We start from the raw sequence: 18460 nt of genomic DNA, 5'->3' as shown, positions 1-18460 counted from the left end.
CCTCATCTTCAGTGTCCTGCCTAGCTCAGCTGATGTGGAAAGAATATTGTTCTAAATTCAGGTACATCCAAGACTGCAAGAGAATGAACTTTTGAACAGACATTTTGAAAAAACTGCTGAAAGCCTATTCTACCCAGAACTTTTGGATTTACACTGACACCCTTTATCTCAAGCATCACAACTGTAAATTGTTTTTAAAAGAAAAAAATTAATCACATCAGTAAACTTATTTTGCTTTCACTACTTAGTTTTCTCTGTTTTTTCCCTCTCCCCTGTCCTCCAACATTAACCCCAATAATTATCCAGAAAACTGTGAAGTTAATTTTCACCCATTTTTCAAATAATGTAATAAACACTAAAAAAATTCTAAACAAAATAAAAACTGGAAGTGAAGGGCCTTACATATAGCGCAATGCCCTATAATATCAAGAAATGTATGGATTTGAGCATGGAGGAATCTTAACTAATTTCTTTTGTGCAGAACATACATACTGAATTCTCTTTCTCTTCGTTTTCTTTTCAGTTGGGTGTGTGGTTTTCTTTGGGCTGTGCCTATTTAGCTTTGGAAGGCTATGACGGTGCTGCCAGAGCATTTCAGCGCTGTGTGATGTTGGAACCTGAAGTATGTACAATTTATTGAAGATTTATCTTTGCTCATCTAATAGTTTGTGAAAGCAACCAGTGACGACTCCCCCCCCGCCCCCCAAAATGTGATTCATGCCTTAGTTCTAATTGTTCAATTTTTACCCTGTTCATAAAGAATGTATTTTCTCATTTAGCATCACAAAAAGATTTGCTTGATACTTGACTTTTCTATTTTGCACACGTACGTACGTCCTTTATGGTGTCATACAGCATTAAAATAAAGCAGATAATGCACAAGTTCTTTTTGATTAAAAAAATTAGAAGTGAAGGAGCATATTATTAAATAGATAATTTGTTAAAATGCTTAGTCCACTCTAGACTTTAAAGAAGCCTCCTGCACTCTTCAGTCAGCTGTGCTGCTTATTTAATCTTTCTGTGGAAGTGGCAAACTAATCTCAGTTAGAAACACTCACTAAAGAAATGGCAGATAATTGGCCTTTGGGACTAAATTTGAGATTGAACTCAGTCTCCCACAAACTGGGAGGTGTTTGGGATCCACCTTTACAGGGGTGCATCATGCAGGTGTGTGTCCACCATTGCCAGGCTCACAGGATGCCCGCAGGATTATACTCCCTTTGTTTTTTGTGTGTAAGTGATGTAGGGAAGAATGCTTTGAGTCTGCACAAGGGTATGTTGGCCTGTACTGTTCTATCAGCAGGTCTGGCCTTAGGAGTAGAAACCTCTATCTCATCTTCCCTGCTTCAAGAGAAGTATATTGATGGTATTCATTTATTTTTACTAAAAAAAAAAAAAAATTAAATTTAAAAAACAAATTATTTCAGTGTAATCTGAAATATAACTCAGTTGTGCATTTTCTTGTATCCATGAATATGAATTGTTAAACTGTAAATTAAAACCAACTTTTTATGGAAATCATTCCAACTTGTTTAGTACAACTCAGTCCTGTCTGTATTCACAGAAATAGACAAGTTGATTTCCTAATGGCTTAAATGGGATTTATGTGAGTAAAGGATGCAGGATTGGGCTCTTAGTCCTGGTCTACACCTAAAATTTAGGTTGACCTAGCTATGTTGTTCAGAGGTCTGAAAAATTTATATCCCCTGAGAAACGTAATTAGCCTGTCCTTAAGCCCCGGTGTAGACACCACTACATCAATGGAAGAATTCTTCTGTAGACCTAGCTATCTCCTCTCCGGTGGTTGATTTACTACAGCAACCGAAAAACCCTTTCCATCTCTATAGCAAGTGTCTTCAGTACAGCGCTACAACAGTGTAGCTGCAGCAGTGCAGTTGTGCCACTATAGCACTCGTAGTGTAGACATACTCTTAGTCACAGTAGGCCGTTACACTAGTTAAGTCTAAACTAAGCCTGCAAAACACTGAGGCCTTCAGTGGTCCATAAGTCTGTTACCCTCAGCCCCGAAGTTAATTTCACTGAAATATTCTGGTTCTGTTCTTGTCTTGGGTTTACACCATTGTCACTCCTCTGACTTCAGTGGAGTTACTCCAGATTTTCATCAGTGTAAGTGAAAGCAGAATCAGACTTAATATGTTCAATGCCAGAACAGAATTAATTTAACCATTTACAATTTAACCATTTCTCTTATATTTCTGATTGTTGCTATCATTTTGTTTAGTTACCAGGCAAATTTTATATTTTTAATTAATGTTCTTGCCACCTTAATATTTAATATGTATGTGCATTTATTAATGTATGTATATAAGAAGGAAAATTAGTCATGTAAATCTTTTATAATTTTATGTTTTATTCAAATGATTTTTCCAAAATAAGTGGAATGTCTTTGATTTTGTTAAGTGCTTCCTCTGTTATAATTGCAGAATGCTGAGGCCTGGAACAATTTATCAACTGCATATATCAGATTGAAACAGAAGTAAGTATTTCAAAAGGTTTAGAGAATACTGCTTCCAAAATAAATATTTCTGATTTCCTTTCTCCTAACACTGAGATATTATTCTCACGATGTGGTTTACTCATTAATGCTAGTCCTCTACCCTTCAGTCTAGTCTCCCAGTAGGTTTCCTACAGTGATACTAATTAGCAATTAATCCCCTTTCAATTGGAGAAAAATATATTTAATTAGCTTTGTAAAGAGAGCAATAATTTGGAGCTGATATTTTCAAATTCATAATTCATCACTTATTATACACTAAGTACAAACGAATCAAAATTATTCATACTAGAAATAGAAATTAATTGGACTGTGAAGCCAAAAAAAGATGTGTCCATTTTAAAACAGAGGATATAGTCAAACCTGTATTGATTCATTCTATATTCAGCTCATGAGATTTGAGGGAACAAGAAGTAGTTTACTATTCATATCATAAAAGCAGATGGAGATTCATATGCATAATAGTCTGCTTGTTCTTTTCCCTCCAAATTAACCATTAATAGAGGAAACCCAGACTCAAAGCAAACTAATTTCTTATTTCTGTATTTTGACTTGTTGTAATATTAAAGTTCCCATAGATACCTTTTGGTAATGTTCTTGCAAGGGCTTAATATTGAAGAACAATTTAATTGAGATAATACTCTATACTTGGACTGTGTCCCATTATATTTTCTACCAAAAAAGAATAAAACTTTAGAGTGAAAAGTAGAAGCATGAAAATATGGGTATATTGAAATTGCCAGGGTTTTGTTTTAAAAACTGACATTGTGAACAATTTATGTGGTTTAGCTTTCATGAAATGAAATAAAAATGAGAAGAACAGTGAGTTCACACAAAGTGGTAAACACATGAAATAAATTGCCATGAAAATGCATTGTAGCAAATTCTATAAATAAGTCTGAGACGTTTAGACATATTTATGGAGAGACGAAGAGAAGAAAGCAAGAGGTAGAATGACTACCCAGGCTGAAACGAGGAATAGAAATAAACAGTTTGACCAAATGTCCTTTTCTTCAGTTCCTGGTGCCTTCGTGGAAGTGTCTTGAAGGAACTTCACAGTCAGTTATCAAAATCAGGAAGATTGAATCAGACAATTACTTATTTATTCATTATCCCAGTTGAACGCTAAAAAGGACAACCTGTTACCTGTTCACAAGATAGTGTGGTTATGCAGTCACTCAGAATGCACTGTTTTAATTCAGAAGTAGATTAATTCAAAATGTTTCCTCTTCCAATCAGCAAATGTTGGTGTTTGACTCCAGCTTCTCAACCTACAAAACATGCTATGGCACTTCAAGCGCTGTATATATTGTCCTATGCCTAATAATTAGAAGTATGCTTCATCAGAATGATTTCCACCTGCCCGTTTACAGCATAGGGCAAAGGCACTATTGAGTGATGCAGTCTACTTTACTTTTTTTACTTTGACTTCAATTTTATGGTATCAAGAAAAACTCTTGCCAAAATTGCAAAGTATTTTATATCCTTAATATAGACAAAAATATTAAGTGTTGGAAAATATTTTTGATGTGCTGTGAATTGAATCATCATTTTCATATTTCTTTCCACTGTAATAACTCAGCATTAAAAAACTATTTTATTTTTCAAAAATCTATTACAACTGCAGCGAGAGGTTAATTGCGTTGTCATCATTTGTTGGCAGAATTCAGATTCAAGATTGAAAATATCAATACATATGGCCAAACTGTATGAGGAGATTTAAACCCAAAGGTGCATTTAAAATAGCAGTGGAAACAATTATTTTGGTGAAGTTCTATGGCCTGTGTTTTATACAGAAGGTCAGACTAGATGATCTAGTGTCCCTCTGGCTTTGGAATCTCTTAATCTACTGTGTTCTTTTTTAAAAACAAGAAAAAGTTACCAAGCAATAAGAATGACAGTTTTTTATTTTGCCAAAATGTAACAGCATTTACATTTATTGAAGTGATTAAATAAACACCTGCTTTCTGTTTTTTTCCTATACAATGGTTATATTTATTGTAATATTTTCTTTATATGCATAACAAACAATAGTAAAAGGTCTGTCCATTATACTAGGTGTCTTTCATTCCTGTTAATTGGAAAGGGCCAAAGTTGTATTTATCACAATAAATTGTGTTGATTAATGACAATTATATTTTTTTGCTTCTTGATTAAAACCTTATATGATCTGATCAAGTGTTTGCAGACAACTTACTACAGTAAATTATGTGGTTTTTCTTTTGTAGGTTATGTGTAAGGGGAGATTAATGGAGTATTTTTCATTATCTGTGGTTACTGAATTTAAGGGCTAGCTCAATGTCTTTTCAAAAGAAGGTGGACAACAAATAGGTCCTGCAAAACAGCTTATTTATTAACAGCTGAGGTTTCTGAGTATTCAGGAAGCAAATCAATAGTCTACTTATGTTGCTGTCCCAGGGAGAAAGGATTTGAAAGTGGTAAAGGACCACTGACTCAATATATATCACCAGAACGATAATAGAGGACCAACTGGAAGGCCAACAACTAGGTCATCTTCACTAAGGCCAACTGGTATCACTGAGAGAGAGAAAGATATCTCAGAACACATATGAGATAGTGAGCTATGTAATCAACTGGTTTGAGCAGAAGGGCATGAAAGAAAGGGATTCTCAAGCTTTCGTGTAAATTCTGAGCAACTAATCTTAACGTTGCATCTGTTTTCAAAATATGTTCATGAATTATGTAGCCTTTAAGTAAACACAGAATGCTTTTAATATGTTATATGCCAAATCTTTTGTTTTTATTCTTAACTAGAATCCAAGCATTTCGCACTCTCCAAGAAGCTCTCAAGTGTAACTATGAACACTGGCAGATTTGGGAGAATTACCTTGTTACCAGTACAGACATTGGAGAGTTTTCAGAAGCAATTAAAGCTTATCACCAGCTCATGGATTTACAAGAAAAGTACAAAGATGTGCAGGTGGGATGGATTTCTTTTTATGTTTTTTACATGTTCATATACATTCATTTTTCTTGTAGAAATTATTTGCATCATTATCAAGTACATTTCAATAACAATAGCATACTTTACAATGAAAGTATACTTCATTATGAGACTTTGATTGTAAAGAGAAATAATTTAAATTGGAGAAGAGACCAAAACAGTACCCTGAATTCCAACATCCCCAGGCTTTGGGGAAGAATAAATTTAGAGTTTGCTGGTCAGGTCCATCCCTAAATTGAACTGTTGGGGATTATTTCATTTTTCATACACTCTTATGTATCTCACTGTAAACATTAATACAGATTGTTTTAGACCTTACAGCTGTAGTAAGGTTATGATTTTCCTCCATAAATTTGAAAATGTATATCTTATACAACCAAACCTTTACAAATGAATTAAATTTCACGTACTGAAAAATATGTAATTGCAGTATTAAATCTACATAATCCAATACTATGAAAATGTAATGGATGAACTTCATATGCCTTTCACTGTAGTAAATGAAGGCTAATATTTGTTTTTATGTATTAGATGTGCTTTATATCCCTGGCAAACGTTGAGTTTGATCAGGAGATGTAAGGAATACACTGTACTATGACTGTCAAAGGCATCTCGCTTGCTCTTTTTCTTTTTCAGTTTACTTTTTACCAAGAATGCTCAAGTATTAGTATTAATCGCTTGTATAAAAACCACCACAACCAAGTCAGCCTGTTGTTCCATATGAGCAAAATCAATCAAATTTGAGATAGTTAAAATTGAAAAGGGTTTAAAGCTCTCTAGTGTATTTCAATCACAAATCAATGTCTGTGGAAACATCAGTAGTTTGCCATGTGGTAAGGATTAGTCTATTGGCAGCTACAATGCTGTCATTAGGAAGGAATCATGTTTATTCATGGGGACATAGTGTAGATTTTTCTGGTTAGGAAGTGCCTTTTTGAATTACTGATTCAAATAATAGTTATGTTACACAATGCACTCCAGAAATGATTCTAATATCATTTTAGTTGGTCAGATTGTCGTTAGCCTACAAGAAGTAAAATAATGTGAACAAATTTGCCTTTTCTGCTGTGATAGTTCACGTATTCTGAGCTAGTATGTGCTCCTTTCATCATCAAGGGTGTTCTTTTAGGATTTTTTATTGGATATTCAGTTAAGCTTTTTGCATATTGCTTAGAATAATTTTCCTCTTTTGTTGCATAATTCTCCTTTCTGTTCTATTTTTCCATACAGTTTTTAATCACACACTTTGTTTAGGACTGTATTGATGTTAAATGTCCTGAGTTTTTGTTCAAGATGTCCCAGTAGAGATGGACCTTAAAAAGCCTTCCAAGTTTCTGCATGTTCTCTTTAATATAGCTATATGCAATTTGAGGGATTTTGATACATGGTTATGAATAAGCCCAAAATCTGATTAAGGATTCCAGGAAGGCTTGTATTAATAATTGTTTAGGGAGAAACAGAATACTCTAGTAGCTAACAATGAATAGATAAAACTAAACAGTTAAGTTATGGTTCTTAGATGAAACTCAGCCTGTTCAATATTTCCAGAAAGTCAGTGCCCTAGACTATCTACCATCCCACCTTGCAGCCTGACTTCAGCATTCGTTCTTTTCCTTCCCTCTGACACTTCATCTCCCCTGCAATGGATTAGTAGCATACCTGATAATAGACACCTAAGTAAACCATACACATGGCTAAGTGGAAATTGGTGTGTCTATCACATGCCTCTTTCCTTGCCAGTGCAACTTGATCATCTTGCTAGATATATTCAGCAGCTCTGATATTATTTTATTAACTGCTGTACTAGTTGACGTCAAGAAAGAGAGGGGGAAGAACATAAAAACTTTGGTTAAATCAGTATTAGGTAACAACCTAAACTAGGAGGATGGATATACAAATAGTGCCCAACACATTAACAGTACAAACCCTTATGACCCATAAATAAAAAATCACCCATGCTCTGCTTCATAGCCCATTGTTCTAGTATCCTCTGATACAAAACTAAATGTACCAAATTAGTAGTGTATAATGGAAGTAATTTAGAATATCCCTGGTTTTGTATGCTGTGGTCAGATTCTTAATATTATTTCACCATAGTATTCAAAGATGTTTTTAAACTAATACAATTTTATTAACTCTGTAAAGGAGTTTGTAATTGAATTATAATATGTTTTCTATTTGTATGTTAGGTCATTGCTTTTCTGTTTTGGATTTGTGACCACAAAATGTAATTGTGGGAAATTATGGTTCTGAGTTTATTCTAGTTATCTAATGATATCACAGACCCCTTCATGGCAGGAAATATGATAGGCTGTAGGAGATTGTGAAGTTGAATGTATACACATACAGATGCTACAGGCAAAATTCTAAAGGGAAAAATATTAATAATCAGTCCCATATATAAAATAAAAATGATCTGAGGAAAAAACTGAGATGTGTCCCATTAACAATAATTGATCTTTGCATGGATCACGTGTCTAAGCTAACACTCTGGACTTTTTATAGTGATGTTATTAAATAGATATATTGTTAAAAGTGAACAACACTGTCTTTCATATGTAAGAAAACTCCCTCTCTTTCTCCTTAGCCTACAGATCCTTCTCAGCTTTGTGATATGAACACTTACATTTACAATGTCTACATTTTAAAGCATGTTAATCAGAAAAAAGTGGTTGGAACATATTGATGAGAGAGACTGTGAAATCTGCATGATTGCTACCCAGACTATAACTTCTCTGTGTCTAAAAGGAGGACTTCAGTCACTAGGCCTGTCAATCTTGGCACCTAGATATTAGATGGTTGAAGAAAAAATATTGAAGGAGAGACTCTGGCACCTTTTTAGAAGCCAATTGGCAAGTTTTTTAGGTTCGTGCCTGTATGTGAGTACAGTTTAGCCCAGGAGTCAGCAACCTTTCAGAAGTGGGGTGCCGAATCTCCATTTATTCACTCTAATTTAAGGTTTCGCGTGCCAGTAATACATTTTAACATTTTTAGAAGGGCTCTTTCTATAAGTCTATAATATATAACTAAACTATTGTTGTATGTGAAGTAAATAAGGTTTTTTAAATGTTTAAGAAGCTTAATTTAAAATTAAATTAAAATGCAGAGCCCCTCACACCGGTGGCCAGGACCCGGGCAGTGTGAGTGCCACTGAAAATCAGCTCGCGTGCCGCCTTCGGCACGCATGCCATAGATTGCCTACCCCTGGTTTAGCCAATAATTAAGTCACAATTTACCAGGAAAAAAAAAGACCTGGGCCAGAATCTCAGCTGGTGTAAACTGTCTTTACACCAGCTGAGAATCTGCCTCCCTCCAATGATTTAACCTCTGGTGTGTATGGGAATGTTATCCGAGGGACTTCCAAAAGTGTTAATCACATAACTTTTTACAGAATGCAGATCACTGAAGCCAAGCAGTCGGTGTTTATCTGTAATGTTAACATGCTGAGGATAACAAAGACGCTAGATGCTCCATTGATTGTTGGGATGTTTTGCAACATCGCTTTCAGAATCAAAGCTACATACTGTACTGTCTGTGAATGTGAATTCACTGTGCGCGGCTTAATGTGAATACAGGATCCCACACAGGAAACAGCATAGAGTGAAGGTTCCTACTGCCTCTTCCCATTATGTATTATCCTCATTCAACTGGCTCATGCTGCTAGAATGTTTTGTAATAAGAGGCAGAAGCAAAAGCTTTTTGTGCTTGTATTTCTGTAAGGACACTTTCCAACAGGGATTTTGAATGAGGAGGTGGGGGATTAACATTTTCAAGACACACCTGTGCTCTCAAGCTGTTCATTAATGATCACTTCCTTGATTTTAAGCTTTAATTTGGGAAAGTATTTGCAATGAGTGTATTTACAGAGAGCTGCCTTACAGAGTGCTGACTTATCGTGAGAGGCCTGTTATCTGAAGGTTCTTTTCTCACTTGAGCTCTGTCAGCTTTGATTAGCATCAGTGCAGCTTTTGAACATGTTTTCACTAGTTTGAATTTTTATATGAAAAGAGCTGTTGTACAACATAGTAATTGTGAAATGAGGTAAACTAACATCAGTTAAGATGTTTTAGGGTAGGTTTTTTTTCTTGTGTTTTTGTTTTGTTTTTAATAAATTAGTGTGGGTCAAAAAAATAGATATGAGAAAGGAGGAGGAATCGTGGTATAGTGGAGCACTGTTAAACACACAGATGCTTTGTACAGTGGTCATATGAGGCATAGCTTATTAAACAGACATAAGAAAATAAAAGCTGTTGCTTGCACAGGATCCTTTTTAACTTAACATCTATTGAATGTGGTGGAGTATTAGTGGATATGGCAATTTAACTTCTCTCAGAGGACATTTAAATAAAAGTTTAACCATTAAAATTGTGTTCTGAAAGTAGAAAGTTGTGTCTTGATTGCTAACCCTGTTTTGGTGTTTAGATGCAATTAGCTTGCAATTCTAACAAAAATATTTTTAACAGGCAATATAACCAAGACATGATTATGATTTAGCCCCTTTTCAAGTAGAACCTATACTTTAATGTATTATTTATCTGTTTTATACTATTGAGTATGATATAGTAATAGAATATAGTGTTTTTACATTACAATATAGTTTAGTAGACCTATTTTGTAATATCACTCATTTTAAATTTACTGTGCTACCGACCAGGAATTTGAAATACATAATTGAGAATCACTTGATTGCTGTTGGTTTTGACCAAACAGTGTAATCCAATTATTACTGTTGAGAAAAATATTTGTAATAGAAACATTTAGCTGTTTCATGAAAAATAAATGTTTTTTGTTGGCTAGCTTAAAGTAAAATTGTTTGGAATGTGTAATATTATTGATGCTTATAAATACAACAGTTATTATGAATAGCACAGAATGTCTTAAACTTAGTGTTTTTAATGTCCTGTACCCATCTCCATTTTTAAGGGTTCTAAGCTTTTCATATTTTTAGCATGATAGTGGTACATCAGTGAATCATTCTGAGTAGTCATAAATGTAGCTTTCTTGCAGGATTAATATCCTGTATCCTAACCACAATAAGGATTCTATTATCTAAGAAGTATCTTATTGTTAGGTAATGCCAATTAGCATTATTTCTTTGATATTTATTCTCAATGATTTATTAATACTATACAAGGAAAAAAACTAAGTTAAAGAATGTTATTAAAGGTTGCAATGCCAAGCAGTCAGAAAATACCAAAATTAAGGTTGTCTACGCAACACCTCCTCCAACCCCACCCTTTTTTCCTACCTGTCTCTCAGCCTCAGTCTTCATCCTGGTCTACTCTCTCCACCTCCCTAATCCGACTCTTGACCCATCTACATTCAAGTGAGGCAGCACCCCAGGTGTCGCACTCCTTGGTGTCTCAGCCCAGCAGGGTGGCGTTAGCAGCACCTCCTCTCAACTCCTGTGCCTGGCCTCAGCCCAGCCTGCAGCATCAGCTACAAATGCAGAGAAAGTCCTGCTCAGCCCTAGGCTGGAGTATGCTCAGTGCAGACAGAATCTTCAGGAAATTAAGCTGCAAAGCTCTAGTAAGTCTCCACTGAGCATATGCAAATGTTGATTTTTCAAAGATTTATAACTTGGACAAATTGCCAGGTTTCCACAGGTTGGACAAGAGACACATCCCTGACACGAAGGTCATCCCCTGCCAAATTTCAAATCCCTGCTTCAAAGCATGGAGACGGTAGAGATTCTCAAAGTAAAGTTTGCCAGAAATTTTAAACATGAGCATAACAATGTATTTTCCCCTAACTTTGTTCTTGGAAATGGCTGCCCTGAATTTGTTGAAATTTTCCAGTAAATTCAACCTGAGGCAAACACCTAGCTTGGAAAACTTCAGCCAAAATGGTAAAAGTTCAGTTACGTTCCAAGTACTTGAAAACAGGGTCTTATAATGAGACGTGTCAGGCAACCATAATAATAGGTGGTGCTCCAGCTCCCACTTATAATCTAAAATTGTATTTCTCACATGCAGCATCCTGCTCCTGGACTATTCCTAAAGCCCCCCTTCACACCAGCTTTTTTGGGAAAGCACAAAATTTCCACCACTGCTCACTGGAGGGAGGACAGAAGCCTCCTGCATACTTGCTCCACCTATAAAACTCCTTTGCAGAAAGTCTAGATGAGGTTTAAATGGGTGAACTTCACTCATAATATACTTTTTGGTATCCCACATAATTGTATAAGAACATTTTTGTAAGCTTATTTTGCCATCTTTGTGTTGTAAAGTCTTTGTAATTTACTAAATTATCAGTGACTATATACTGGAGTCCAAATGTTACAGAGATATCAAAAGCCAAAATTTGTTAGTGTTTATCAGAATATAAATGAAAGCTCTCTCTGACTGCTTTCTAAGGTGCTGAATATTCTGGTCAGGGCAGTGGTGGATGGAATGGCTGATCGCAATGGAGAGGTGGCAACGGGGTTGAAGGGGAAATTGCAGGAGCTGTTTGGCAGAGTGACTTCAAGAGTGACAGGTGATGCGGACATCTGGAGACTGTATGCCAGACTCTGTGGAAATGGACACAGTGATAACCCTGAAGATATTGAAAAGGTAAATGTTGAGGTTGTTTTTTGTTTTGTTTTTGTTTTCTAAAATGTGAGTTTGTTATAGCAGTAGAAGGCTGTTATCCTCTAGTGGACCAGCTACTGTAGCAAGATACAACACACACACTTTGCCACTGTTCCTGCATTTTGCTGCAGGCATTCTATCTTTTGGGGTTTTTTTTTCTCCACATATATATTTTCTTTAGGGGGGAGGAAGATTTTTAAATTTTCCATCAGTTTGTTTTTTTAAATATACATAATTCTATCATTCTAAACTTGGACATTAATCTTCTTCAAAAGAAGAAATTTCCTATTACAGCATCTGTTGGTTACACTAGGTTCATATTTTGAAGGTTTTCTTTGCAACCATAATGGCTAGAGATTTAATTTTAACTCAAAGCTTAGATTCTGGCGATAAGGCTGCAACCTCCAGAAAACAGTGGCTCACTGAGTCATCATAAGTTACCAAACTCAATTCTGGGATCATAATGTGGAAGCATATTTAGGGCTTGTCTACATTGCAGTAATTCAGAAACAGCTAATCCTGAACTACTCCATGTGGACACATTCCAGAATAAGAATGCCTTGTTTCTATGTAGCTTAAAGTGGGTTTACTTCCTCCACTTAATTCTTAATCTGTTGAAATGTCAAGGCCTATGTACAGTTCTCTGTCCTAATAGAATATTAGCCTCTAATCCTCATGTCGTCCCCTTTCCCTCAGCCTCTCAGATCACAAATTGAGGCTAGAGTGATTGCATTTCCAAAATAACTGCTACACAACTGGAGCGCTTACTTTGTTATTCATGCTGGATGGTGCTTTACAATTTGCTATTAAGTTTCCAAAATTCACATACCCATGTACACTCCCAAAATAGCTCTGGGTTATCAGATCTTCACTGAACCTGAAAATATAAAATGTCAGCATTCAGTATGTGTTTTCTAATGGCACTCCTTGGCCAGGGCAAAAATATCAGGCAGGAAGATTGCTCAATATTCTGTGATAAGTACGTGATGCAGATTGTTGGGCTTGTGGTTCACACATCCATGGTGATGTACTTCTAGTCACTTTGTCCTTCCTTATTCTGTTCTCTTCAAACTCTCCACTGTGGACTTGCATGCTTTAGCCCTCACTTGCTTTTCCTCTGACTTTGATTTGTCTGATTCTCCCTCTCTCCTTTACATTGATAGATGAACAATGAAAATGATTTTGCCCTTTTTGCATTCAGAAGCACAGAAGTTGCAATATCATGTAATGCATCCCTAAATACTAATCAGACACAAAAAGTAACTCAGCTTGTCTACGCTATAAATATAGTCATGTCAGGGAGCCAGGTTACATCATGGTCTTCCCCTAACCCAGTTATAAATGTGGTTTCACTATGTAGAGGAGACAGGACTTTAACTATGTGTCATAACCAGACTGGTTATGAAACATGGTTAAAATCTAGTCTACCGTGCAAATTGGAACCATATTTGTAAAAGTTAGGGTACCCTTTTGTCAGTTCCCTGACATGGCTGTATTTTAGTGTAGAGGGAGCATGAAAGAGAACTGAGAAATTAAAGTCTCTACAGGCACAACTTGAATTAATTTACAGTATCAATTTATAAAACTTTTATTGTACAAAATTTGAAAGGTCACTAGTAAGCATTTCATCTCCTCGCTGCCAAGAAGGTTTTCCTGTGCCTATTGGGCATTAAATCAAAGTAGCTGTCTATTGCAGTTTTTCAAAACCCATATAGTGTGAAAGAAGCAAAGAACTTGAATAGAATATAAAATAATGTTTGCAGTTTTTATAGCATCATAGATGATAAAGATGGGAAAAGGCCTATTAGATCATTCTGTCCCTCTCCCTGCAAATGCACATCTGTCCCCTTTGAACACAACACTAGAAAATGTTCTAGTTGAGGTTTAAAAGACTCAAGCAATGATGCTTCCAGCAGTTCCCTTGGGAGAATACTCCACAGCCTCATACATCTGGCTGCTGCTAAGATTTTCCTGGTATTCAGACTAAATTTTTCCTTTCCTAATTTTATCTCTCTATTCTGGTCGTGGCTGGTGTCCAAAATAGTTGCTGAGGTGGCAGGTAATAATCCACCACACTCTCCTTCATGTTAATCGGTGTTTCAAAGTGAAATATAGGGACACTGGTAAGGAAACATATTTTGGGGGAAGAACATGGTTGATGGGGAAGTGGGAAGTAAAAGATGCCAGTCCTGTACTTTCAGAATGAAAAACTCGGACACCTTTTATAGCAAATGGTGGTATTTATCCCTCAGTCACTCGTTCATTGTTCTCTCCTACTCCCAACCTCCACCCCTCTGATCTAGCTTTCAACCCAGCAAGGCACACACTCACTCACTCTCGCGCACACTCCTACTCACAACCTCCGATTAAACTCTCCATGGCTCAGTACCCTCTCTCTCCAAATACATCCAGGCTCAGAAAACACACACACACACACACACACGCACAACCCTCCAGCCTCAGATCTTTTTCCCTTCCTGCCTGACACCCACGTACTCAACCCCTATTTGTTGCTCGGTCTGGTAAATGAAGTGGCAGCAAGGAAGCATTTGCAGGCAGCCCTATACACTGCCTCTCTGGGACTAGCCCCACAGAAACCTGTATTCCCCATTGTGTGCCTCCTCTATCTACTACCTGTTCTCTTCTTGTTAACCCTTTACAGGGATTTTACAGCTAACTGGCTAGCTGGGTGTCCATCAAAGGGAGCTACTCCTGCCCCCCTCCCACTTCATGTATCACAATTCTGTTTTCCAGATAGTGAAGATGTTGAATATGACCAGATCCTTGTAATACAGCACTGGATTCCTATTCCCCAATTTATTTTCCCATTTGTCTGGCAAGAAATGGTCTTCATAAACTCATAGTGATCAGTGGTTCTGTTACAACTTAGATATTTTCTTTCCCTTTATTTGTTCCATTATTATACTAAGGACAAAAATTGTATTGAAAGGGTGGTTATTGCCTTTCATTTATACATTTGTTTAATAAACTGGTATCTCATTTGTTTTTCATTACAAGTTTCCGGCTTATGAAAATTCTTCCTTGATTACTGTTTACATTCATTTTCTATATTTCTGTTTGGTTTTGGGAATAAATGCAGTATCAAAGCAATAACTCAGTCTGAGAAAAATAATATTGGGTAATATTTTTGGAAAAAAGCCTTGTAGTATTTAACTATATATTCCTTAGGTTCAGAACGGCTTCAAAATATTAAATATAGGTGTTTTTCCTTTTGGATATGCTTTTAATTATTTTGACCTGGCAAACATGGGTCACGTCCATCAGTCTAGACAAATTTTTAAAAAATAAAAATGATCTTCAGACACGTGTTATTTTATGTGCCTGACATCCTTGAGAGGCAATATCAGTGAACATCTGTGTTACAGCTGGTGCTAATGGTTGCAGAGAAGGGAGCCCTTCTAACTCTCAGAAAATCCATCATATTAAAGATATGTTCAGTTTTTTGGGGGCAGTGTTTAATATGTGCATAAAGCTAAACTGGAATTCTTTTATAATTTTGCATTAATTGATTGTTTTGCAGTCACTACAGTATCTCACCAAAGCACATAAATGTGAAATGCAATCAGCAGATTGGGAGAAAGATATTTCGTCTTTTAAAGAATTGGTGAAAGGAGCCATAGAGCTTGCCCATGGTATGTTCGCCCTAAAACATTACATTTTATATTATTCATAAAGAATATAGAGAGTACTTAAGAAACTCACTAACAAAATATGTTTTTACTTATCCTCAGTTATTGGAACTGATATGGCATCTATTATTTGGGATATAATCTTGTTATTGCATGTGAAAAGTTGAGTCTGGGTGAGGTGAGCTGGAGTTCCTGAGTACAAGATGAGGCGCATTTAAAAGGCCTGTGAGCCAGCAAACACTGTGAGCAGCACACAGTAGAGATCCCTGGAAGTTCCTGAGAAAGTACTGAGAGAAAATGATTCCTGTTTCAACCGTGAAAAGGGAGAGCACACTGGGGGAGAAATATTGTAGTGGTACTCTTCAAAGCCTCCCACAAAATAAGCTCAGCTGACTTGAGATACAGATTGAGAGGCAATTCTCAGTAGACTGTGTAGCTCTGGACTCTGATAGATTCTTTGGTCTTGGATCCTTCTCAGTGAGATTCAGATAGATATACCACCTATGATCTCTGTACTTCTTGGCTTCCCTTCATTGGGGCTCAGATGTTCTTCTAGAGACCTTGGTCTTAATTAAGGGGAGAGGGGAGGAAATAAGTGATAGTTCTCTGCCAAGCCCACCCACCCACAATGCCAAAATGAGATGCTGCTCAGAGTAGATTGTGCAAATCTTCATAATATACTTCCTTTTCTTACTTCACAGCTGAAAGCGTGAAAGATGTTAATGGTGAAATTTAAAGGACCAGTCTACTTGAAGGAAATTAGCACCAGTGTAACTACACTGAGGTATAGTGTAGTATAGTATACACTGGTGCAAACTCCTAATATAGTTTCTCTGCACTTGTGTAAAGTAGGGCTTAGACAACTTCATCCAGCAACAAACAGCAGTTCAGATCACTGGGAGAAACCAAGAATGCAAAATTAGGCTGAGCCACAAAGAAAGACCCCTTCTCACCAACTACTCCTTGACACAATGAATAAGCCAGTAGTGACAAACAAGACAGTAATAAGAGATTTGGCAATTAGAAAGAGTAATAAGAATAGCACAGGGAAACATCTGTTAAGGAGGATTAGGACCTTGTACGGAAGCTAAATTATTTCTTCATGCCATTTTTCAACACTTGAGGATGTTGGGCAGATGCTTGCGCTATATTTACTCTTTCTTCTTTGAGTGATGGTCCCTATTGTATCCACTAAGGTTATACATAGGGCCCTCCCAAATTCACAGCCATGAAAAACACGTCACAGACCATGAAATCTGGTCTTTTGTGTACTTTTACCCTATGCTATACAGATTTCACGAGGGAGACCAGCATTTCTTAAATTGGGGGTCCTGACCCAAAAGAGGGTTGGGGGTGGTGATATTGCCACCCTTACTTCTGCGCTGTCTTCAGAACTGGTGTCCAGAGAGTGGTGGCTGCTGCCAGGTGCCCAGCTCTGAAGACCGCACGGTTGCCAGAAACAGCGCAGAAGAAAGGGAGGGAATAGCATACCATGCCACCCTTACTTCCGCGACGCTGCCTTCAGAGTTGGATCACAACCCCTACAGTTACAACACAATGAAATTTCAGATTTAAATATCTGAAATCATGAAATTTACAATTTTTAAAATCCTATGACCATTAAATTGACCAAAATGGACCATGAATTTAGTAGGGGTCTAGTTATATGCATGCGGTATGCATCCGGAGCCGAAAATTTTGAAAATAGTAGTGTCCATTCGTCCGCGCACACCCCCTTGCTCCACCTCAGGGTTTCGTCCAAGGCAATAAAGGGCGGGGCTGACCAATGGCACCCTCAATTCTTTCTCACCACCGCATGGTCCAAGTCAGAGTCTCTACTGTTCTCTCCTGTCTTGTGACACATTTTCTAAAAATACAGAAACAAGACTGTTTTTACCCTTGTATATAGTTAGTATTTTTGTTGTTTTGGTAGTAATTTTTAGTGTTGTAGTAGCAGTTTTTAGGAATTAAGGACTTTGGATGCCATTTTGTCGGTCTCTCGCTTCACTCCTCCCTCCCTCCCCCCCCCCCCCCCCCCCCCCCCGACGCACGCCTGGGTATTAGATTATGTCAAAGACGCCAGGGTCAAGATCTGCACCTCCTGCCTTTGCTCGTTCTCACTCAGTGGTGACAATCACCAACGCTACCTTTACTGCTTGGGGGAAGCCCCACATCGCATTGAGGTGCAGTATCTGCTTCTCCTTCCCAAGCCATATACAGGAAGGCTGGGCTCCCTACCTCAAGAAGCATCTCATGGAGGTCACTGTCAGGCCACAGTCAGATCCAGGCTGAGGAACCTGCCCTGTACATTGGCCTGAGCAATCGAAGACAATGCCTTCTACCGTGGCGCTCCAGCCTAATTCCGCTGGTACCAGTGCTATAGACCCCGTGCTGTGGTCTAGTCGTGATGCAAGAAAGCCTTTGCATAAGCATGACGGTAAGTCTTCCTCAAGGCCGAAGAAGGACACTGCATCCTCTACAAGTTTCAGACATGGAAAAGCAGCGTGTTCCAAGGTTCACAAACACGACACGAAGTTGCACAAAACACTGGACCCGCTGTACCCCTTCCGCTTACGCCTTCCGGATCAGCACCACCAAAGTTGAGGGAACCTTCAGTTCCAAGACAATCCTTTGTTCTGGCTTTGGTTCTGACTACAGAGCATGTGCTGCTGACAATGGAGAGTCTCAAGTCAGCACCCGGACCTCATGAACTCTTTGCCATGAAAGAGGTGAGGTCTCCACATCTCCCAGTGCACTC

The 18460-nt window shown here is 37.4% G+C and overlaps 1 protein-coding gene across 3 annotated transcripts in view; it reads left to right on the top strand.

The window, feature by feature from the left end:
* Positions 1-18460, top strand: part of TTC27 (tetratricopeptide repeat domain 27) — a 170791-nt gene that overhangs the window by 138322 nt on the left and 14009 nt on the right. For all 3 annotated transcript variants that reach the window (XM_054023921.1, XM_054023918.1, XM_054023919.1), the window contains 5 exons: positions 524-622; positions 2445-2497; positions 5291-5456; positions 11837-12034; positions 15594-15705. In XM_054023921.1, coding sequence (XP_053879896.1) covers positions 524-622; positions 2445-2497; positions 5291-5456; positions 11837-12034; positions 15594-15705 — 628 coding nt within the window. The remainder of the gene's footprint in view (positions 1-523; positions 623-2444; positions 2498-5290; positions 5457-11836; positions 12035-15593; positions 15706-18460) is intronic.

The sequence above is a fragment of the Malaclemys terrapin genome, chromosome 3, assembly GCF_027887155.1.
Source record: "Malaclemys terrapin pileata isolate rMalTer1 chromosome 3, rMalTer1.hap1, whole genome shotgun sequence".
NCBI classification, from domain to species: Eukaryota; Metazoa; Chordata; order Testudines; family Emydidae; genus Malaclemys; species Malaclemys terrapin.
This window is presented reverse-complemented; position numbering and strand designations above follow the sequence as displayed.